Source organism: Mycteria americana, chromosome 9, assembly GCF_035582795.1.
Source record: "Mycteria americana isolate JAX WOST 10 ecotype Jacksonville Zoo and Gardens chromosome 9, USCA_MyAme_1.0, whole genome shotgun sequence".
Taxonomy (NCBI): domain Eukaryota; kingdom Metazoa; phylum Chordata; class Aves; order Ciconiiformes; family Ciconiidae; genus Mycteria; species Mycteria americana.
Genome location: NC_134373.1, coordinates 33,448,733 through 33,468,750, shown reverse-complemented (window position 1 = coordinate 33,468,750; position 20,018 = coordinate 33,448,733). Strand labels below are relative to the sequence as shown.

Here is a 20,018-nt window from a genome sequence, read left to right as displayed (position 1 = left end):
TACAATGGAATGCCTTGGAAAGCAGCAGGAGCTGCAAGATGAAGCACTACAAAACCCAGAAATTTTTATCCCTGGTGGTCGTGGTAGAAGTTTCTTTACTAGTTTCTGTGCTAGAAACTTGGGGATGCTCTGTTGAACCATGTTTGTGGACTGAGAAGCTGGGAAAAGGCCATGTTGTGTATGAAAAATGAAATGGGATGGGTTGGCCACAGTGGGCTGGCTGCAGGAGGACTTTTGCTTCTAGGCAGTAGGACTTCAGACTCACGGCCTGCAGCAAACTCCTCAAGGCGCAGGACTCCCAGAGACAAGGAGCTTGGTCTCAGGGAGAGAATGAGGGGCTTTGCTGAGCTGGGGACCTGGCACCCCAACCCCAAACTGGCTTTAATAGCAGAAAGGCAACCAGAGCCCTGCGGGGTGCACCGAATCTCACGCAGCAATGTGATGCACAGCTCCCCACTGCCCTGCATGGACCTAACTCGATTGCACCACACTGCGCTGCACTTACGTGGATCGCGCCGCACCGCACAGCGCGGCGTTATGCCACACCGCACCTAACTGGATCACACAGCACTGCATTGCACCACGCAGCACTGCATCGCCCTGCGTTGCTCTGCACTGCTGCACTGCGCCCCACTATGCTGCATCCCACAGCCCAGCGCTGCGTGCACTGCACGGCGCTGTGTTGTCCTGCACACGCTGCATTTCTCTGCACAGCACTGCGCTATGTGCACTGTGTTCTCCGCACAGCGCTGCATTGACCCACATGCACTGCGTTGCTCCACGCAGCACTGCATCGCCCTGCGCTGCCCAGTGCTGCCTCGCCCTGCGCGCGCCACACTATTGCCCTGCACTGCTGTGCGGAAGGCTCAGCTGCACGGCACCGCGTTGCCCCTGCAAGCACCGCATTACGCTGCATTGCTGCCCTGCAGAATGCTGCCCTGCACTGCACTGCGTTGCACGGCGCTGCGCGGCGCTGCAGGGCGCTGCACTGCATTGCACGGTATTGCACGGCGCTGCACCGCATCGCACGGCATTGCACGGCGCTGCACGGCATTGCACGGCGCTGCACCGCATCGCACGGTATTGCACGGCGCTGCACGGCATTGCACGGCGCTGCACCGCATCGCACGGTATTCCACGGCGCTGCACGGCATTGCACGGCGCTGCACGGCATCGCACGGTATTCCACGGTATCGCACGACGCCCCATCGCGCGCCGCCGCGCCCCCCGGCCCCTTCACTTCACCTCACCTCCCCGCCCCCTGCCCCACCCCTCCCCCCTCGGTGAGCCGCGCCCAATCAGAAGCGCCCGTCGCCTCCGACCCACCCTCTCCCGCGCTCCCCGTTCACCTATTGGCGGCGAGCGCTACCAACGGCGCTGCCTCCATGGCGACGCGGCGAAAGGGCAGTCGAAGATGGCCGCCGAGCCGGGCGGCGGGCGCCCCTGGCCTTACCGGCCGCTCATCGCCGCTTTTACTGCCGCGCTGCTGCTGCTGGGCCGCGGCCGCGCCGCCGCCCTTTCCCCCTCCTCTTCCTTGTCCTGTCACCACCGCGTGCCCAGCGGAGAGGAGGTGGGGCCGCCGCGGGGGCTCTTCAGACGGCGGCGGGGGCTGGGGGGCGAGGGATCCCCCGTTACGAGGGGAGCGTCGGTCTGTCCCCTCTGGGCTGACACGGGCCGAGCTGAGCGGGGTCTGGCCCTGCGGCCCCCGCGGGGTGTGGTCCGTGGCGGCGGGCGGGTGCGGGGCGGTTTCTGACTGACCGGCGCGGCAGTGTGTGAGGAGAAGGGCGGGAAGGGGCTTTGCTTAAAAATAGACAAAAAGAGGCTCTCGCAGATGAGAAGGAGTCAAGGGCCTGGGAGCACGCCTTGGTGTGGCTGTCCGGGTAAGCCGCCTAATCCAGCGGCTTGTTCTTCTCCCTGCCAGGTTGTCTATCAAGTTCCTCTGAAGGAAAATCATGTCTTGAAGAGAAATGTGGATCAACAGCTAAGAATTAAGATTATATATGACAGAAGTGTTGAGGAGTGAGTATGATGTTGTGGTGACTTTTTTTTTTTTCCTCCTTATCTGAGGATGGAAATCCTGTTAACTAGAGCTTGTTTGTTTTGTTTTGTTTTTAAATATAGTTTGCTACCCGAGAAAAGGCACCTTATAAAGGTATGTCATATTTATTTGCTTCCCTCTTTAATTTGTATGTATTTTATTACATGGATGAAGTTAAGGCTTTGCCAATTGAATTGAAGGCTTTGAATACCAGCAGTTTCATATTCTCTAGTCAGGGAAACCAAGGCTTCATGTACAGATTATGCCTCGGTTCTAAATACTTCCCGTGTTCTGTTGACTGTTGTTTGACAGGTGCTTGCTATATCCCAACATCCAAAGATTCAGTGAGCAATATGTATATAGTTTTTAAAGCTTTTTTGGCACCATTAAGAGTATTTTAAATACCTCTCCTGGCTTCTTTTTTGATACTGTGCAAATAAGGAGTAAAAGAGAGTGCAGCCGTCAGGCTTGAGGATTGCAGAGGGACAGGAGCTCCAGGGAAATTTGTGATGGACAGTTCCCAGTGACCAGTAAATTCAGGGCTGAAATAAATTCAGCCTCTTTGAAGCTGTACATTCAAATTAATACTGGCTCCCTTCTCATTTTGTCATTCCAGTAACAAAATATGGGAATACTGAAACAAAATATTTCCTGAATATATTGATAACAACTGAACTTCTTAGGAAGTCTGGATTTTCACTATTCTGCTATACCGCAGCATCTAGCAAGTTTCATGTAACTTGGTAGCTAATGCTTGTAAGGTGATTTATGTCTGCACTGCTACTGGGTGACTTTTATTTTCGTTCTATTTAGAACAAACTTTTTCCACAAGCTATATCTTATTTGGAGAAGACATTTCAAGTGCGCAAATCCACGGGTACTATATTAATAAGCAGGTATGTGAGAGTTTGTTGAAAATCACTTGCTATATTTGAAATTTAATGTTGTGTTGTATAGCCTTTAAAATAAGAATAGAATGAGAGCCTAAGAAATGCCCTCCTGAATCAGACCAGCGACCCATCTCACCCAGTGGTGGTAGCAGATGCTATTTAGGGAGCGTACACAAATCTGCCAAGCTTCCATGATCAACATCTACATTTGTTGTATCGGAGATTTTAAAGTGTATACATGCTGCCTGTTTCCTTTTACGTGTACCCCCATGTATGAACATGTTCCTAATCTCTCTTTGAACCTGTGGATACTCCATTAACAACTGGAAGCATTATGTCTTCCAGAACAAGGTAACTTATAATTCTCACCGTGGAAGTTACATTAAATACCTGTATTACAGTGTTGTTGATTGCTGTAAGACTATTCTACAGGGGTTTTTTTAACTATAAAACAGTTCTGACTGTCTTTCATGTTTGGTTGAAGGCAGTGTGCAACAAACCAATATTTAAGAAGGAAAGCTGACCCTCACAGATACTGCCGAGGAGCCTGTGCAGTCCATACAAAATGTGGGCCGGTTATAGTTCCCGAGAAACACCTCCAGGTAAGCTAAGCCATCCAAGTGCTTCTTAACCTTTGAAATATTATTGTTTGTGGAAATTAATAAAAAAGTTAATATTGCTAACTGTGCATAAGTGACCTGTTTGTGGGAGATCACTAAGTGTGAGTGACAGAATTGAACAACTTTAGTTAGTGGGAGTTTCTTTAGTTTATGCTGTTGAACCAAAAGTCAAGTAAAACTGGGCTGTTTACGGTTCTTTAAGCCTGTGTTGTAATGAACTGTACAGAGAGGATGAGATTCAAAGCTTGTTAAATTGCCACTAGTCACTTCATTATTCACCTTTGGCAATGATTTTCACAGAATTAATAATAAGTTTAGATTTTTTGAAGACCTTATTTGAAGAGGTTATCCACTGAACCAGGAGCACAGTGCGGGAAATGCTTCTACCTTGTTTTCTTGCATGAATTTTCAATTCAACTACATTATGTGATCAGTAGATTACTTTCTCTTAGCCTGAAATTTCAACTACAGTATTAAAAATGTACCAGATTACATGTGAAATGCAATTGCCACTTATGTATACATATTCTGTGAGCCAACTTTTTTTTAATTTGTAGGAAATAAAGGGTGCTAATTTTAGGATACCTAGCTTGGCAGGCCATTTTTTCAAAAGCTTCCAGCTTCCTAGTGTCTAATAAATCAAAAAAGCTAGTCATTTGAAAGTTACTCCTTGGCTCTGGTTTTGTTTACTGTCTTCATAAGGAGTTTTCTCATCTTCTGCTGTCTTACAATGGGATTTATTCTTGGCTTCCAGCTAATTGAATTTTGTCACGCAAAATTTTGGTCGTAGCTACAAGTATTTTAATTGTTCCATTTGAACATTGTCAAAGCAATGCAGGGTGTGCAATGGGAGTGAATGGCACTGCGGACCCACGGGCTTACCTGACCAAGAAGGGGTTCGAGATGCTGACTTTGTACTTTACGTTAGTGCTCTCACTACTGAAAGGTGTGGCCATGAAAATATCATTGCATATGCAGCCTACTGCCAACTGGAAGCTGAAATGGACAGGCAAGTATTCCCGCTGGTACAAACTCTTTTTTTAATTCAACTTTTGAGTTGTTTAATTGTTTAGATGTGGAGTTTAATTGTTTGCCTGTCTTGTATAGTATAGCAAAGTAGAAGTCATTATTGAAATAGACAAGCACTATATTTATGTAAAACCACAAAACAATCAAATAGTGCTTAACTTGCAAAGCTGAGGCATTTAATTCAAAGCTAATCCTCTGCTGTTATTGCCTAAACGTTCAAGATGCTGTTGAAGTGAATGTCATACTTTCAGAAATGTAAAGGAGGATGCAAATGGACCCTACTTATGTGCCTTTTGTTTCGAGTTTGGTTGTAGTCATTGTAACAGACACTTTGTACCTCTGTAGTGTCTTACCTAAAATTCAGATCTCCTATACTATTGTCAGTAACACCTGGGCAGAATATTGAATAGAGAGATTGATCCCATCCCTCCCCATTTCAACAGTAAACTAGTCACTATATTGTTAACAGACTGTTTATTAATGATCAGGGAAGTTGTTTGGAAGGACTTATTTTTACTTTAGTCTCCACTTTCTTTTAAATCTTCTGCCTTTTCAAATTAATATGATTTGAATTTGCTAGTATTTTACTGAAAACAGTTTAATTTTAAAACTGTCTTCCAGGCCAATAGCAGGATATGCTAACTTGTGTCCAAATATGATTTCAACACAAGCTCAGGAATTCATTGGCATGTTGTCTACAGTGAAACATGAGATTATCCATGCACTGGTAAGGGTTGATGTTATACGATGTGTTTCCCGAAAACTTGTGCCTGCTTCCTCGCATACCTCCAGCTTGTTGCAAGAGAAGAATGTTTAGTGGAGGAAAGCTCTTGCTTTGCCTCCTTCAATTTGTGTGTTAATTGCCTTGAGGTGCGGTACTTCCCATGTATCTGCTGTGGGAGTGATAGCTCTTTCATGGCATTTGACTTTGTATGTGAATGTCTTGCCTAAGGTTTCTGTGTGCTTGGCTTTTAACTTGAAGGGTTTCTCTGCTGGACTGTTTGCATTTTATCGTGATGATGATGGAAAACCTTTGACAACAAGATATGCAGATGGACTCCCTCCTTTTAATGAAAGGTATTTTATTTTTTTGGACCTCTCGGTATTCCCATTGAAGGATGCTTTCACGTTTCCTTTTTAGCATGTATTCTTGCCTGTTGAAAATCCAGCTTGATTCCATTATTAGAATGCTTTGCCTTTATTATGTTCAGACATTGGCGTGGGGTGCTTTTTTAGTCTTTCTTTATGTTGGCATTAAACACTTATCCACATATATTACAAACTAAGTCAGGATTTCATTTATCAGGAGGCTTGAAGTTAAGCATTAAAATTATCCATGCTTAAATTTCGATGCTTGCTGAACACCTTACTAAATTGAGACTTGATTTTCTGTAGTCTGTCTAATGCCAATGCAGTTCATTCTTAAGCCATGTATCATTCAAGGTTTATAGTTATGCAGAACTGACAATGTGTGTAGTCTGCTGTGTGATTTTTCTGACTTGGTATTGATGAAGTTTGCGGGTTTTTTTTCTTCATTTAGTTGATATTGTAGAAATGGTCTTCTAGGGTTTTTTTGGAGGTGGAAGGGTAGAGAGCTTTTAGTTTTGTTCACCTTTCTCTTTATAATAGCAATTCTGAGGATTTTTATTTAATTTCTTACACTTTTGGTAACTGTAGAAAATATGTCATGAGTCTACAGACATCTTTTTAATAATCTTACTTTGGCTTATTAAATCAGAGTGGTGTATATAATGAATGCATATCTTACAAAGGAGAAATGTTGCATAATAACTTTAAACTTCAGAAAGCATGAGGAAGTATAGAGATCATTCGTGATTCTGTTTCTTATGGAGATAAATCTTTGCACAGTAGCGTGTATTTGTGGGAAAGATTTGTAACCAAAACGTTCTTCTTACAGTCTAGGTTTGTATCAGTGGAGTAATAAAGTCGTTCATAAAGCAGTGAGGTTATGGGACACACGTGGTGGCAAAATGCTGCGCCATGCTGTTTATCTTCTGATAACACCTCGTGTAGTTGTAAGTGTGGATGAACTTACTTTTACGCTTTGTTTGCCAAGGTTACCATCACATTCTCGAGTCATAAATATTTCTTATTCTTTAAGAAGTAATAACCTAACATTGAATACCCTTGTCCTGAAAGTATGGCCCAAAGACTACACCATTAAGACTGTATAATTAGTTGAGAGGGTGTATCCAAAGTAAAGTGGAAAATGGTTGACAGACTGTATGAAATAAATAAATTGACGTAGTAAGAGACAATGAAGGGACTGGGAAGTAAATTATAAAAGGTTAAGCAAAACTGATGTGGAATAGATTCCTTAATCCTACTCTTTAGATGTTTTCCTACAGACTTAGACACCTAGTATTCCCATTGCCTTAACAGATAGTGTTGTCACGGCTTTTCTCATTTATAAGTTCATTCCATTTTCTACTTTTCTCTTTCAAAGCATTGTTTTAATCTTTTTCTAATTTTATGGATTACAAAATAATGCAGTTAACACTTTGTCGTGTTTAAAAAGAAATTCCTCAAGTATTCTTGGAAATCTTTCTTGCTTCCCATGCCTCTGACTCTCCCCCTTGCCCCCAGAACATATGTTCTGAACATATGTTTAAGTGTAATAAATTGGTATTGGAAATAAGTTACAGTGTTAATCATATTTGGCCACAAATAATCTTTTTGTTTGTTTTAAATCTAACACAGTATTTAGAGCAAACTTGGTTTAATTACCCCTGTTTTGAAGATTGGCTGTGCTGGTCAAACTGTTCAGAGCATTAGAGGTGCTCCTGGGTGGTGCCGCACTGGCAAAGGCTGGGCTCCTGACCGTAAGACCACAGCATTGTTGTGATGCCTCTTAAGATTTTTCAAATATTTTGCAGAAAACATTTCCCCATGCAAAACTAGTTGACACATACAGCTTCCTAATAGAAAAGTGTTTTTTCTCTGAAACATTTGACAGAAGCAGGGGTGTAGTGTTCCTACATTGTTTGGGGTTGTTTGGTGGGGTTTTTTTTTTTTTTTTATGTGGTCTTTAGTGTGTGCATGCTATTCTCAGCTAATTCTGTTGCTGTTTTATTTGTGTAAACTTCCATCATTTATTTCCAGGAGATAAGTACACAAGTTGTTAGGCTTGGTGTTGGGGTACTTGCTGGCTTAGTCAGCCTCTGAGAAGAAGTGTTTTACATGCGGAGGAAAACAAGATGGTAGAAAAAGAAATGCTGAAATAATTTTAAAAGATAATTCTAGAAGATTAGGACTGCATATGGGTATCTGTCTCAATATTTTGAGAGTTGTGTTGAAATGTTTTCTTTCTAGGAAGAAGCTCGAAAACATTTTAATTGTCCAATTCTAGAGGGAATGGAGCTTGAAAATCAAGGTGGCATGGGTACTGAGCTCAATCACTGGGAGAAGAGATTGTTGGAGGTTAGTGCTGATATTGGGAATGGAGGGGGATGTGGGAATGTCTGCTTCCCCCGTCTTTATTTTTAGGTTTATAGTAGTACCTATAGGAACCTTGAAAATGCAGGTGTATCAAATCTCACTGAAATGTATCACAAGCAGTACTAAAATAGAAATACTTAAATGTCCAATTTCTAGAGAAATCTATCTTTTTACCTTATTGCTAAGTCCCAGAGTACAAGTTTGAGATAAGCTGATTACTAAAAAACTGAATGTCTCTTTTTTTTTTTTGCCACTTACCTTCTTGAGAACGTGTGCTCCCCTTTTTAGGGGAAAGGGGGTATTCCTTTGAGTCAATTCAACTTTGTCACCCTCTGCCTCTTATACATCAAATATTTGATCGTTCTGTCTCTTCGTTACCTTGACTTCATCTTTATTTATGTGTTCTGGGGTTAGCTTTTTCCATCTCTACTCCAGAACCTCATCTGATCAAGGAAACACTTATTTCCTTCCTGACATTTAAGCTTATTTTTATTTATAACTTTGCATGGTGTGATATTTGGGGCAGAGATACACTTTGTAGTTATTGTTGTATCCAGTGAGGTAAACAAGAAGGGAAATGCTTCAGGACAGACTTTTTTGTGAAGTAATCTGGAAAAATGCGTATTTCTTGAGACCAAAATTGTTAACTTTTCTTGCTTTTCAGTAACCTTTGGTGTGGAACAGTAGTTTAAAGCCAACTGCAAAGACTGTCATTAGAATAATAATTCTAAGCATTGAATAGGATTAGCAAAAAGGCAGTAATTACTGGTCTCCTTTACACCTTTCCAGAGAAAGTTGGTATCTGGAAAGTAACCCATATAGTTTGGTTTTGGTCTTGATCCAACTCTCGTTAAGTATGTAGTGGTAGAAAATTTGATGCTAATACGTCTGCTGGTGGTAACTCCTCCTAACCACACTAGTGGAGAGGAAAGGCTGGAAAACTACGTATTTTGAAGAAATAATAGAAATGAGATGAAGTTCAGTAATAGAAATCCCAGATTTGTGTAATTAAGGGTGAGTGACTTTTGCTGTAAGCCTGAAGTTTATCAGTTGGAAATGACCGAGCAAGAAAAAGACACGGGCATTACAATTGCCAGTTATAAGATGATTAGGAAGCTCCAAGGTGACTGGAGTTGCTCTTTGAGGACGGTGTGAACTTGCTTATTTTTAAATGAGATGGAAAATTCCACTGCCACACTAATAAAGCTTCCTTTGGAGTGCTGTGTTCCTTTAGTCATGTGTCCTGTGCACCTTGCTACTGAAAAGGACTACTAGAAATTCTAGGAAAATTAAAAATCAGTCTTACACAAGACAATTAAATGAGCTTGGCTTTCAGCTTACCAAAAGGAGACAGAAGAGGTGGGTGCGATTGCTACTCATAAATATGCTAGAAGAAGGAAGAGTTTTATTTTACCTGAAGGAAAATGAGCACACGTTGGTCATGAATAAGGTTTAGCTGAAATTTGGAATGAGGTTTCTGACTTCTAGAATTCTGAAGCTTTGTAGGGTGGAGCGGGGAAGGGAGTTGCACTTGTGATCCCTTTTATGAAAGCGGTTGGGATTTGATTGCCAATAGTAAGAAGGAACTGGAAATAAAATGCTTTTCATAGGAAGCATTTTCTTACAGTAATGATTTTCAGTGGCTTGCTAATAGTAACTGGTAACTTTCAGAATGAAGCAATGACTGGATCCCATACACAGAACCGAGTCTTTTCCAGGATCACCTTATCATTAATGGAAGACACAGGGTAAGAATTAATAAGAATGGGGGTTTTTTTTTTTGGTTCATTTGTGTTTGGCTTTAATTGCACTTGATTTTATTTTGAATTGATGCACTTTTGCTTATCCATCTGCAGCACAATAGATAATCAGCATAATTAGCATTACATTAGACTCGGAGTTATACCTAGTAAGTTAATTTTTCTTCATGTATTTCAAAATCCATCCATTCTTAATCTAGCCTTAAAAAAAACATGCATTGCAATACATAGTACTGTTTGTAGCGTCTGTTTACTTTTTTCTTAATATAAGTCTTCTCTCAGTTGCATGCAGTACGTATTGATTATTTTTTCATCTCATCTTGCAGATAGAAAGCATAAATTGCTAAAATGTCATCTTTCTGTATGCATTTTTTCTTTGCAGGTCATGGTGCATTGCTGTTGAACAAATAATAAAATTTTCTCTTAGTTCATTGTGACTTGAAAAATAATGAAATTGTAATATATTTTGTTATAGGCAGAAAGGGATGCAGTTTCCCTTTTTCTTCATTTGAAGACCTTAAGGCATAGTATGAAGTTCTTTGAACTGCTGTTTTATTCATCAGAACACTTAATTTTTGAAGTAACTATATTCTCATTTCAAAATGCGTTTACAGCTGGTATAAAGCAAATTACAGCATGGCAGAGAAATTAGACTGGGGACGCAATAAAGGCTGTGACTTTGTAATGAAGAGCTGTAAATTCTGGATGGACCAAAAGAGGCAAAAGTAAGAATACAGTCTTTTAAAAAAAATAGAGGAAACCCTGATGCTTGTTTACATTTGTCCTTCAAATGCAACTCAGTAAAAAGAAGTAGAGGTAGATACAGATTAACAAGGAATGCTGTCCTAAGTACCTTCAGAGTGCACCCAAGAAGGAGCACACCAAATGTATTAAGAGCAGAAGCATCCCACCCAATAAAGACAGAGCCAAACATCTTAGGGTGTAGAATGCATTTACACTGTAAGAGGGCTATGCTTTAGAGAGGAGGGGAGGGACTTAATCTAAAAGTGTTTGCTTTCTTATTTTGTCCCTTTTAATTGGAAATGCAGCATGTGTCAATTTGCATTACTGGATGCATCTTAAAGCAACAGAAGGAGATGATAGCCATCTTCAAAACAAAGCCTTCCTTGTTTGTTCATTACAATACTCGTAAGTTTCTAGGACACAGCTATGTAGTGGGCCTGTTTTGCTTGTATGTTTTTTTTCTTTAAAGTTTACAAAGCAATGCCATTAAAACTAAATAGGTGAATGCATTGTAACTTGGTTTGCTGGCTTCATATTCTTTAAATTAGAAGGGTCATAACCAGACAAATAACAACAATTAGCCTCCAGAGAAGAAGTTGGTGCTGCTTTGTGTGATTGACTAAGTGTGGGGGAGAGTGGGAACAGACAGTCTTGACAGACTGCTTAGTTAAATTATGAAAAGCAGTTGAAGTGATCTAATGTGATTTTTATTCTTTTTTTTTTCTTTTTTTTTTTTAGGAGGCAATTAATCAGTCCTTACTGTGACACTTTGAGGAGTAATCCTTTGCAGTTAACCTGCAGACAGGACCAAAGAGCAGTAGCAGTGTGTAACTTGCAAAAGTTTCCAAATCAGTTACCTCAGGAATATCAGGTATAATGGATCTTACTTTACCAAATAACTATTTTCATTCTTGTGCTTTGCAGCCAGGTGATTATATTTGGGGTTGGTTTTTTTTTTTTTTTTTCTTCTGAACTAGTAGACGAGAGTAGATATTGTGAAAAATGTCTGCTTAGTTTATTATAAGGAGCCTGGAGGCTGAAAAAAAGCATTGTCATCTTAATAAAACAATAAGGATGTCGCCTGACCGTCTAACCAAATATCGGATGTAAATGTTACTGTATAACAGAAAACCCCCAGAATGTTTTGTTTGAAGTATTTCTTTACCCAGTTTGCTGCCTTGTGTCACTGCACACTAAGAAATTTGTTCTGTTTCATCCCAGAGAATGCTGTGGTTGCAAAGGGGGGGGCAGGGAAAGGGATGGGGAGTAATACATGAAAATGTGAATCTCTCTGCATTATTTAAGTATTCTTAAATACTTCTGGCTCATCTGGTTCATGGGTATTGTAAGTTGCTGTTAATAGCATTCATGAGTAGTAATAGCTGATGTTCTTACATCTGTGGTGATTTGTTCTATTTAAAAAAGTTGTACACTTGTCTCTGCGCAAACTGCTTCACTGCCGATTTTGTTTTGCAGTATTTTGACAATCTTAATGGAGTACCAGCAGAAGAATTGCCTTATTATGGTGGCTCAGTAGAAATTGCTGACTATTGTCCCTTTAGTCAAGAATTCAGTTGGCATTTAAGTGGTGAATTTCAACGTAGCTCAGACTGTAGAATAACTGAAAACCAACCAGGTCAGTTTTCAGGACTTACAGTATGGTATTTAAGAGACTACATTTGTCAATCTGGAATGGACTTGCTATATATCCAAACTAATTGGATGTGAAATCAGTTTTACACTACTAGCTGTGTAAAAGCCGTGCTGGGGTGAGAAGCACAGCACAACTACCTTGTACACCTAGGAATCAAACACTCACATCTAATACAAGAATGCATACGAGCTGAACAGAAATTAACCCCAAATGATCCAAATATAAGACAAAGGATGGCGGTGGGTTGGTTGGTTGTTTTTTGAGTCTCTGAAAAATAATTCCACTTTCCACCTTTGTAGGTTTTTTGTTCAAGGCAAGTTTTGCGAATTACCAGAATTCAGGAGACAGGCTTGTCTCCTAGGGTAGTACATGAATGATATTGCAGAGCTCCAGAATGCTGTAGGATATTACCTGTCTGTGCAGTTGTCTCAAAAACAAAGAAATAAACACTCTCTGCCTTCAAGCCAGTAATCACAGCTGGCACTTTCTGGGGCCAAGCATATCCACATAGTTCTGATGGAAAGTGCTTGCTTTTTGGTTTTGGTTTTGTTTATTTGTTTAAATCTTGGGTTTCTTCCCACTTTATATTCAAGACAGTATAATTCCCAAATTGATAATGATTTACAGTCTGAAAGATTCCAAAAGTAAACCTTGAATTGCATGTGGAGGCATTGGCTACTTATAGCTATTAGCTATAATAGCTATATAGCTATTAAGTTGATGTGGACTTTCTGTTCCCCTAGTAAGCTGCAATTCAATATATTCTTTCTACCTTAGATCCTACCAAAAACTATGGCGCAGAGAAATATGGACCAAACTCTGTATGTCTTATTCAGAAATCTGCTTTTGTCATGGAACAGTGCAGGAGGAAACTCAGTTACCCTGACTGGGGTAGTGGATGTTATCAAGTAAGTATGTGTTGGGTTTTTATCTTTGGTTTTTTTTTTTAAAGAACACTAAAGGGAAAAGTCAGGCATAAAATGTAGGCTACAACTGTTAGAACTTTGCACCTGGACGCTGTACATGATCTTCTCTGCCTTAAATCACTAGATTATATGACATGCTTTGAAAATAAACATCTTCCAACCATAAGCCTGTAGTTTATATCACGCATCAAGTTAAGCGTGTCACCACTGGGATGGCTTGTGTGTTACTTCCAGTCTTGCTAGGGACTTAATCTGTTTTATGCCTGTGACAGTTCACAGCTAAGTAGGAGTACTTATATTGTAATCTTCTGTTGTTGAAGCTTAATGTTAATCAGTCGCTCTGATTTTTTCAAAGGTGGAAAGCACTGTGCACATGTCATTTATTTTTCATTATCCTCCTTCTTTTCAGGACTATCTCACTAAAGGTGTCACTTGCAACAACAGTATGACTCTAGAAAAAGTAGTCATTAGCAGAAGCTGAATTTTACTCGTTCTCAGTTGATGATCTGCATAATTGCATGGAAAGAGTACAGTCAGTGCTTTAAAGCATTCTTGAACCAAATAGTTGCTCTGAGTGCATTAAAATATTGCAGTTAATCTATGCTCTGTACCAGGTGTTTACTGGATGTAGTATTTACTTACTGAAAGAGCCTCCAAACCCCCAAACATATTTGTGATAAATCATAATACAGACCTGACTCTTATTCTTTTATTTTAAGGTTTCTTGTTCTCCACAAGGGCTGCATGTTTGGGTCAAAGACACTGCGTACTTGTGCAGCCGCTCAGGTCAGGTATTAACTGTGAGCATTCAGATGAATGGCTGGATACATGTCGGGAATCTGATTTGCCCAGCCTGTTGGGACTTCTGTGATTCCTGTCCCCCAGAGCGGGATCCTCCAGCTTCTAACTTAACAAGAGCTGCACCAATCGGTACGTTCCCTTACTTGCCGAAGTGAAACTAATATTAAATGTCTGAAAACTCTAAAGGTTTCTGTCAGCTCTGACTGCTGGGGAACAGGAAAGGAGAGCCATGGCCTGGCTATTCTGAGATCCTAGGCATAGGAGTTAAAGGAAGATGGCAAAGTTGCCCTGCTTTTTGCTGTGCAGTTGTGCAGGATAGTGGCTAACATAGGAGAAAAGTGTCTGAAACATTAACTACTTCATGTCATGTCTCCTTCTGGTAATCATCCCAAAAATCTAGCTTTAGCCTAGCAATTTACCCGAAAATCTGATCTGTGTTTTGAAGCCTGTGTCATTATTATAACTTCCAAAATTATCACTGTAATGGAAAGTGAGTTCTCACTTGTATAACTTCCCATTGACAATGTTAATGCTGTAATCCAGAACATGAAAGATAGGTGTCAGTTTGCTTTTTGAGGGAGGAAAAAAGCTTAATTCACTGACTACCAGTAATGTTTTGTCAAGAACAGATGGCTTTCTAAAAAGCCAGTTGATGAAAGAGAATAGTCTTTACAGTATTTTGCACTAGTGGCTTATTTTTAAGCCTTTAACCAATTCTTTAATTGTTGGATGTGATGTCTCTACTGCAGTTTTCAAGGAAAAAATAAACCTGATTAGTTTACGTGCACACTCAATTCGTTTTTCAAAGTGGTGCACTTGGGTTTTTGTGTACCATTTCAAATAGTTTTGTTTTCTCTCGGAGATGGCAACATTTCTGTGGTTGGTGGAATGAGTCCTATAGGTTAGCTTTTTAGAATGAGAAAGCTGTAACCTAGGAGACTCACATCTTCTAGGATCTATTTAAATTCATGCTTGGTGTTTCTCATGCATATATGTATGCGTATATATATATGTGTGTGTGTATATAAAAAAATGTTTTTATCTGTGCATGTTTACATTTGTTTCTGTGATTTTTCTTAAGCCTCATGGCTGTGTGATTACCTACCATACGGACAAACTCCCTGATTCATGTATTGGGTTTTACCCCTCCTTTTTCCCCGCGCCCCCCTCCCCCCCCCCCCCCCCCTTCAGCTTGGTGTTTTGTGGCTTGGGTTTTTATATGACTTACAGCCATACAGATCAAAAGTATTCATAAAGCAGTCTTTTGAGAGTCTATGGTTTTGAAATGCTGCTTCTCCCCAGTCATGCCATAGGGAACTTCCTGCTCTTTTCTTGCAATACCAATAACTTTTTCTCATTTCTTCTCCTAATTGCTATTAGTGAAGGAATGCAGAAATTTAATTGTAAAGGGAATAATCATGTTATTTGGCTGGTGTGAATTCCTAGCCTTGAAAGCTAGAATAAATCAGTGCAGATTACTGCAAATATGTTTTTGCTCTTTGGTGTTTTTTAGCATTCTCTGTTATTTTATCTTCTCTTTAACTATAAAATTTATAAGGTTTATGGTGTTTTGTTTTTTATTTTAGACTTATGCTCCTGCTCGTCTAGCCTGGTTATAACCCTTTGGCTCTTGATGGCTAACTTAATTCCCCTGCTAACAGGACTGTTTCTCTGCGCATAGAGTTAAGCACGGGGCAAGAAGATGTTCCAAGATGATATACCATCATGTTGCACTCCTTATTGCGGAGCACAGAGGTTTTTTTTTTTTTTGTCTCTGCAGGCAGCTGTCTTCTGCTGAACCTCATGGCTCCTGGCAAGTATTGGTGCAGACAGTAGTCAGGGAGGTACTGGCAAAAGCAGCCAGAGTTTGAGAGGAGGAAAATTTACCTTGTCATCTCAATAAGTGCCAGTATTTTCCTGAATTGCAACCTTTGATTTTTTTGACACAGTAACAAGATCCACTATGCCAACTGTGTTAGACTACCTGGCAACTTGGTCAAGCTTTGAAACGAGAACTCTTCTGTAATAGAACTGAGGGTTGGTTTTTTTTGTTATGTCCTCTGTGTGACTGGTAGCAAAGCATCCTCAAACTGGAAATATACCTCAGTGGTTTAGTCAAAAGCCATGTACAAATCAGTTGTCATCACTGCTAATAACCCAGGCCTAAACAGGTGTGGGAATTTGTTTGTTTGTTTGTTTTGTCAATTCTTGCAATTTATGGGGGGAGGAAATAATTTAATGGGATAGACCAGTGGTTGGCAATTGTCTCCACAACTGGATTCTGCAGCTTTGAGGTTTCTCAGAATTCATACTAGTTTGTGGTAAAGTGGCTAATTCTGGGGGTTCACTAAACCTTCCTACATGCACAAAGTGGAATTTCAGACTGGTAACCAAGACAACTGTCTAGAAATCTCATTCTCATTTAGCATGTGCCAGTTCTTCTGTGAAATTTAATACATGAAATGTTTGAATATTCTCAGAGTAATTTGCTAGGCAAATGTATTTCAGTACTGACACCCAGTCTGTAAAATTGAGATAGGATTTCTGATTAATTTTGTCGGTTTGTTTCTTAAATAATGGCATTATTATTTTTTTAAATAGAATGAACATGAATTGCAGCTGTTCTCACTTTTTGTTGAAGGGCAAACCAGTAGCAATGGCAGCTATAATCTTACAGGACCATATTGACTTCTCTAGACCAAAAACTGTATTGAATGTGTAAAGAAAAGTCTAATCTGTCTTTCCCTCCCCTCTCCCCTTTTTCTTGGACATAAATACTATGGATTATTTGAGTATTTGTAATAAGTTGAGAATCAGACGTTTTGAACCACACGAGGGCATACCTTGGTATAAAATTAATCACTTGATGGACAAAATATATAAGAGGAAGGAAATGAGCAAAATATCTCTAGCTAAGGACAGCTGCTCGATAGGACACTTGTAAGGATGTTTTTATTTGTTTCTGACTCTATAATGTGTTACAAATAATCTTGTTTGGAGTAAAAGAAACTCTTACGTGGTCCAATCCGTTGTCTGTTCTGTTAGGATAGTTTTCATTCTCAGAAAAGTGTTAAACTTGGGGGAGCAGATGTGCCCAGTGCAATAAAAAATGCAAATATAGGGAGAAAGATGATGTTACTCTGCTTCTTAAATGTGCTGTGACGTTAGAATTGTCAGTGACTAGATCCCTTTATAAAATGAAGGGTAGGGGGCTGGAAGGGGTATGGAGTAAAATTTATTTAGCTACAAGTAAACTTGTTTAATAATAGGACTTCCATTGTTATTGTAAGAAAATCTTTGTGCCTACTGGACTTGTTTTTTGGTTTTTTTTATTTAAAGAAACTCTTACAACGTTGCTGAGGTGAGTAAGCTGCAACCTAAAACTGTCTGAAGGCATCACAGTTGAGCGAGTATCTTGCACTGGGCTAGTTCCCCTTCTTAACTGCAGGTTAAGTTTGCTTTGAATTTATACAAGGCCTAGGCTAGCCTTAAATAGGTGTTTCTGAGAAGCAATACAAATTAGGAATCAAATGCTTTAAATGTGTACAAGTTTGAATTAAGAAACAGTCAGATTAATAAGTGAACACTGATTATTTTAATATATGCACAATCAACAGTCAGTGTAAATTGATTCCTTGAAAACATAAAGGTTTGAGAATACATCTTAGGTCCCAGAGGTTGATATTGTATTTTTTTGTCTGTTGTGCAATAATACAGTTTAAATGGTATCACTCAACAACAATGCTTTTGATACTTGAAAAGGAACTATTGGTTATTTTTTCTTACTGTGAAATATTTGCACTGTCTGAACTTTCTGGTTAACTTTATAACTGTTAAACTTTTTTACTGGTGTTAATTTATTGTGCTTGGTATTTGGTATGCTAGTCTCCTGTCTGTGTAAGTGTGAAGTTTGTCATATTTAATTGAGTATTTTTATCTTCTACACAGTTGTTTATCTTGAGGGCTTTTCTTCTTTTATCCTCTCTTCCTGAGAATTAACCGAAAGATGGCTTAAAAAGTTGATGCTTACCTACTTCTGAATTGTATGCATTAATTAAAGAAAGAGGCTGTAGTGCATTGTACCTACAGGGAAAAATCTACCTGCCTGTCAGAGCTCTTGTGGTCAGATTCACCAGTACCTGCTGAGTAGCTGCATCAGTGAATCCAGTGAAGTAAAACTATTACTGCCTTAATAATCTGAGATTTCAGTCGTAATTTCTTTGGCGTGCAGCCCTTCAACTGGCTGTGAACTGCAGAACTGGATGCCACTTTGGGGAGTCGGTGGGGGAAGGTACTGTAGCGGGCGAAATCCAACGTGTTATATCCCGTCAGTGCGGGAGCAGCTGTAGCCGTGTTGGAACTGCCAAGAAATGTGTCAAGTTCAATTTAAAGTGAGAATGAATTGGTGACTGTCAAAAAGAATATTTGAGTAAAACTGACTACCTCAGTTCTGTTTGTCTTTGAGTTAAGCTTCTAGCCTGCTGTGAACTTCCAACTCTTAAGGTGAATTAAGTAAAAACATATCTCAGGTTTTTAAGAGCAAAATAAATACAGTAGGAAGCATAAGCCATTTGTGAGTGTAGAACACAGCTAAAATTGTAGCTTAAACTGATCAGTTATGTAGCCTTAAGTGTAGTTTCCATCATACAAGTCGGTATTGGTTTTAAATAAATACAAAGTTTGCAGGCAGCTGCTTCAGGTGTCCTGACCATGTTGTGGCAAGTCCATCCTATTGCGTCTCTTACGTGTGAAAACTTTGAAATACAGCCCAAATAAGCCTTTGTGTTTTTACCAGAGTGGGTAGGGCAGCCGGAGCCCTGGAAATAGTGCTAAGTGAGTTAGCTTGTCTGTAGCAGAAACGTTTTCAGTATATAGTGTCCACAGTTTTAATTTTTTAAAAACATTCCATGTTTGCTTATGGAAGTAAATGAGTCTTGCGGTCTTTTTTTACCCTGGTAGTTCAAATCTGTAACACTTCAATTAGAAGTCAAGGCAAGTCATACTTCAGGAACACATTTTTCTAGTGTTTCAGACAATTACAAGGAGGAAGGATAGCTTTTGGCTGGAGTATGCCGCAAGTAAAATTACATTGAAAAGCAGGAAATTAATTCCTCTTGAAGTGAGCAGAGGTCTCAGGAGACCGTCACAGCCTTGGATGTAGGTTAATTACCGAAAGAGAATTTTGACCCCCATTAATTGACTGTCAGTCCAATGCAGCTCATCCTTCCTGCTGAGCACTAGTAAATTAGGAAGACTGATCTTGCTGAAGACCAGACATCCACAATCCCTTACAAGGGCCAGTTGTTTTTAAATCTTCCTGTCCTGCAAATCTTTCTGCTTGACTATATTTCAGTAGAGAGGGAGGCGTATGTCCTTTCTTCCCCGCCTTTCCTACAAGTGACTTTCAGCCAGCTGAGCAAGTCAAGATCTTTCCCCTGCGAGATTTACCAACCAACTTTTGCTTGGCTGAACGCGTGGGTGCCCGCTTGCATGTATCGCTCTTCAGGATTTGGGTCTATTTGTGTATTCAATAATGTGATCTTACACTACCAGACTTCCAAAGTACAAATGTTGCCTTTTTAATGTGAAGCTTACCTTGGAGATAAAACAACTGTTTTGAGAGAACTGGCTGACCTTGAACATGTGTTTCCTATTTTGGTACAGAATGTAAATACAGAACAAACTATTTTACATAGATTTTGACTGGATTGAGATATAAGGGCTAATTTTTGTTATTTATGGAGTAAAAATGTCCTTATTTTACTGTGTAAAAAGAAAAAATAGTCATACAAAAGAAGAAAAAATTGTTCATCAATAAAGCTGTCTATAGAAAATTGACTCTTCTTGTCCTTTTCTTTGAGAGCTGACAATTATTAACTGCAAGAGTAAGTGCAATAAAGGACCACCATTACAAGTCATTTATTTCGTGCGAACTTTGAAAAACGAAATTACATCAAGTCTGCATATTGATCACTTTATTAAACTGTTATTTGATACACTTCGAATGTAAAATGTTCTATATTGTTATTATCAGCTCATACCTGACTTACCAGAAGTTCAGCCTGCTGGTGAAGTAAGGAGGTTCCTGAATTCTCTA

General features: G+C 39.8%; 1 protein-coding gene across 1 annotated transcript; it reads left to right on the top strand.

Moving 5' to 3' along the window:
• The first annotated feature begins 1,388 nt into the window (after nucleotides 1-1,388).
• On the top strand, nucleotides 1,389-20,013 carry LMLN (leishmanolysin like peptidase). Its single transcript, XM_075511859.1, has 17 exons — nucleotides 1,389-1,570; nucleotides 1,922-2,019; nucleotides 2,122-2,152; nucleotides 2,852-2,934; nucleotides 3,413-3,530; nucleotides 4,379-4,557; nucleotides 5,199-5,304; nucleotides 5,560-5,654; nucleotides 6,496-6,613; nucleotides 7,911-8,018; nucleotides 9,708-9,784; nucleotides 10,411-10,521; nucleotides 11,279-11,411; nucleotides 12,017-12,176; nucleotides 12,972-13,102; nucleotides 13,840-14,050; nucleotides 15,508-20,013. The coding sequence occupies exons 1-17, from the start codon at nucleotides 1,415-1,417 to the stop codon at nucleotides 15,600-15,602; spliced, it is 2,010 nt and encodes a 669-aa protein (XP_075367974.1). The 5' UTR covers nucleotides 1,389-1,414; the 3' UTR covers nucleotides 15,603-20,013.
• The last annotated feature ends 5 nt before the right edge of the window (nucleotides 20,014-20,018 follow it).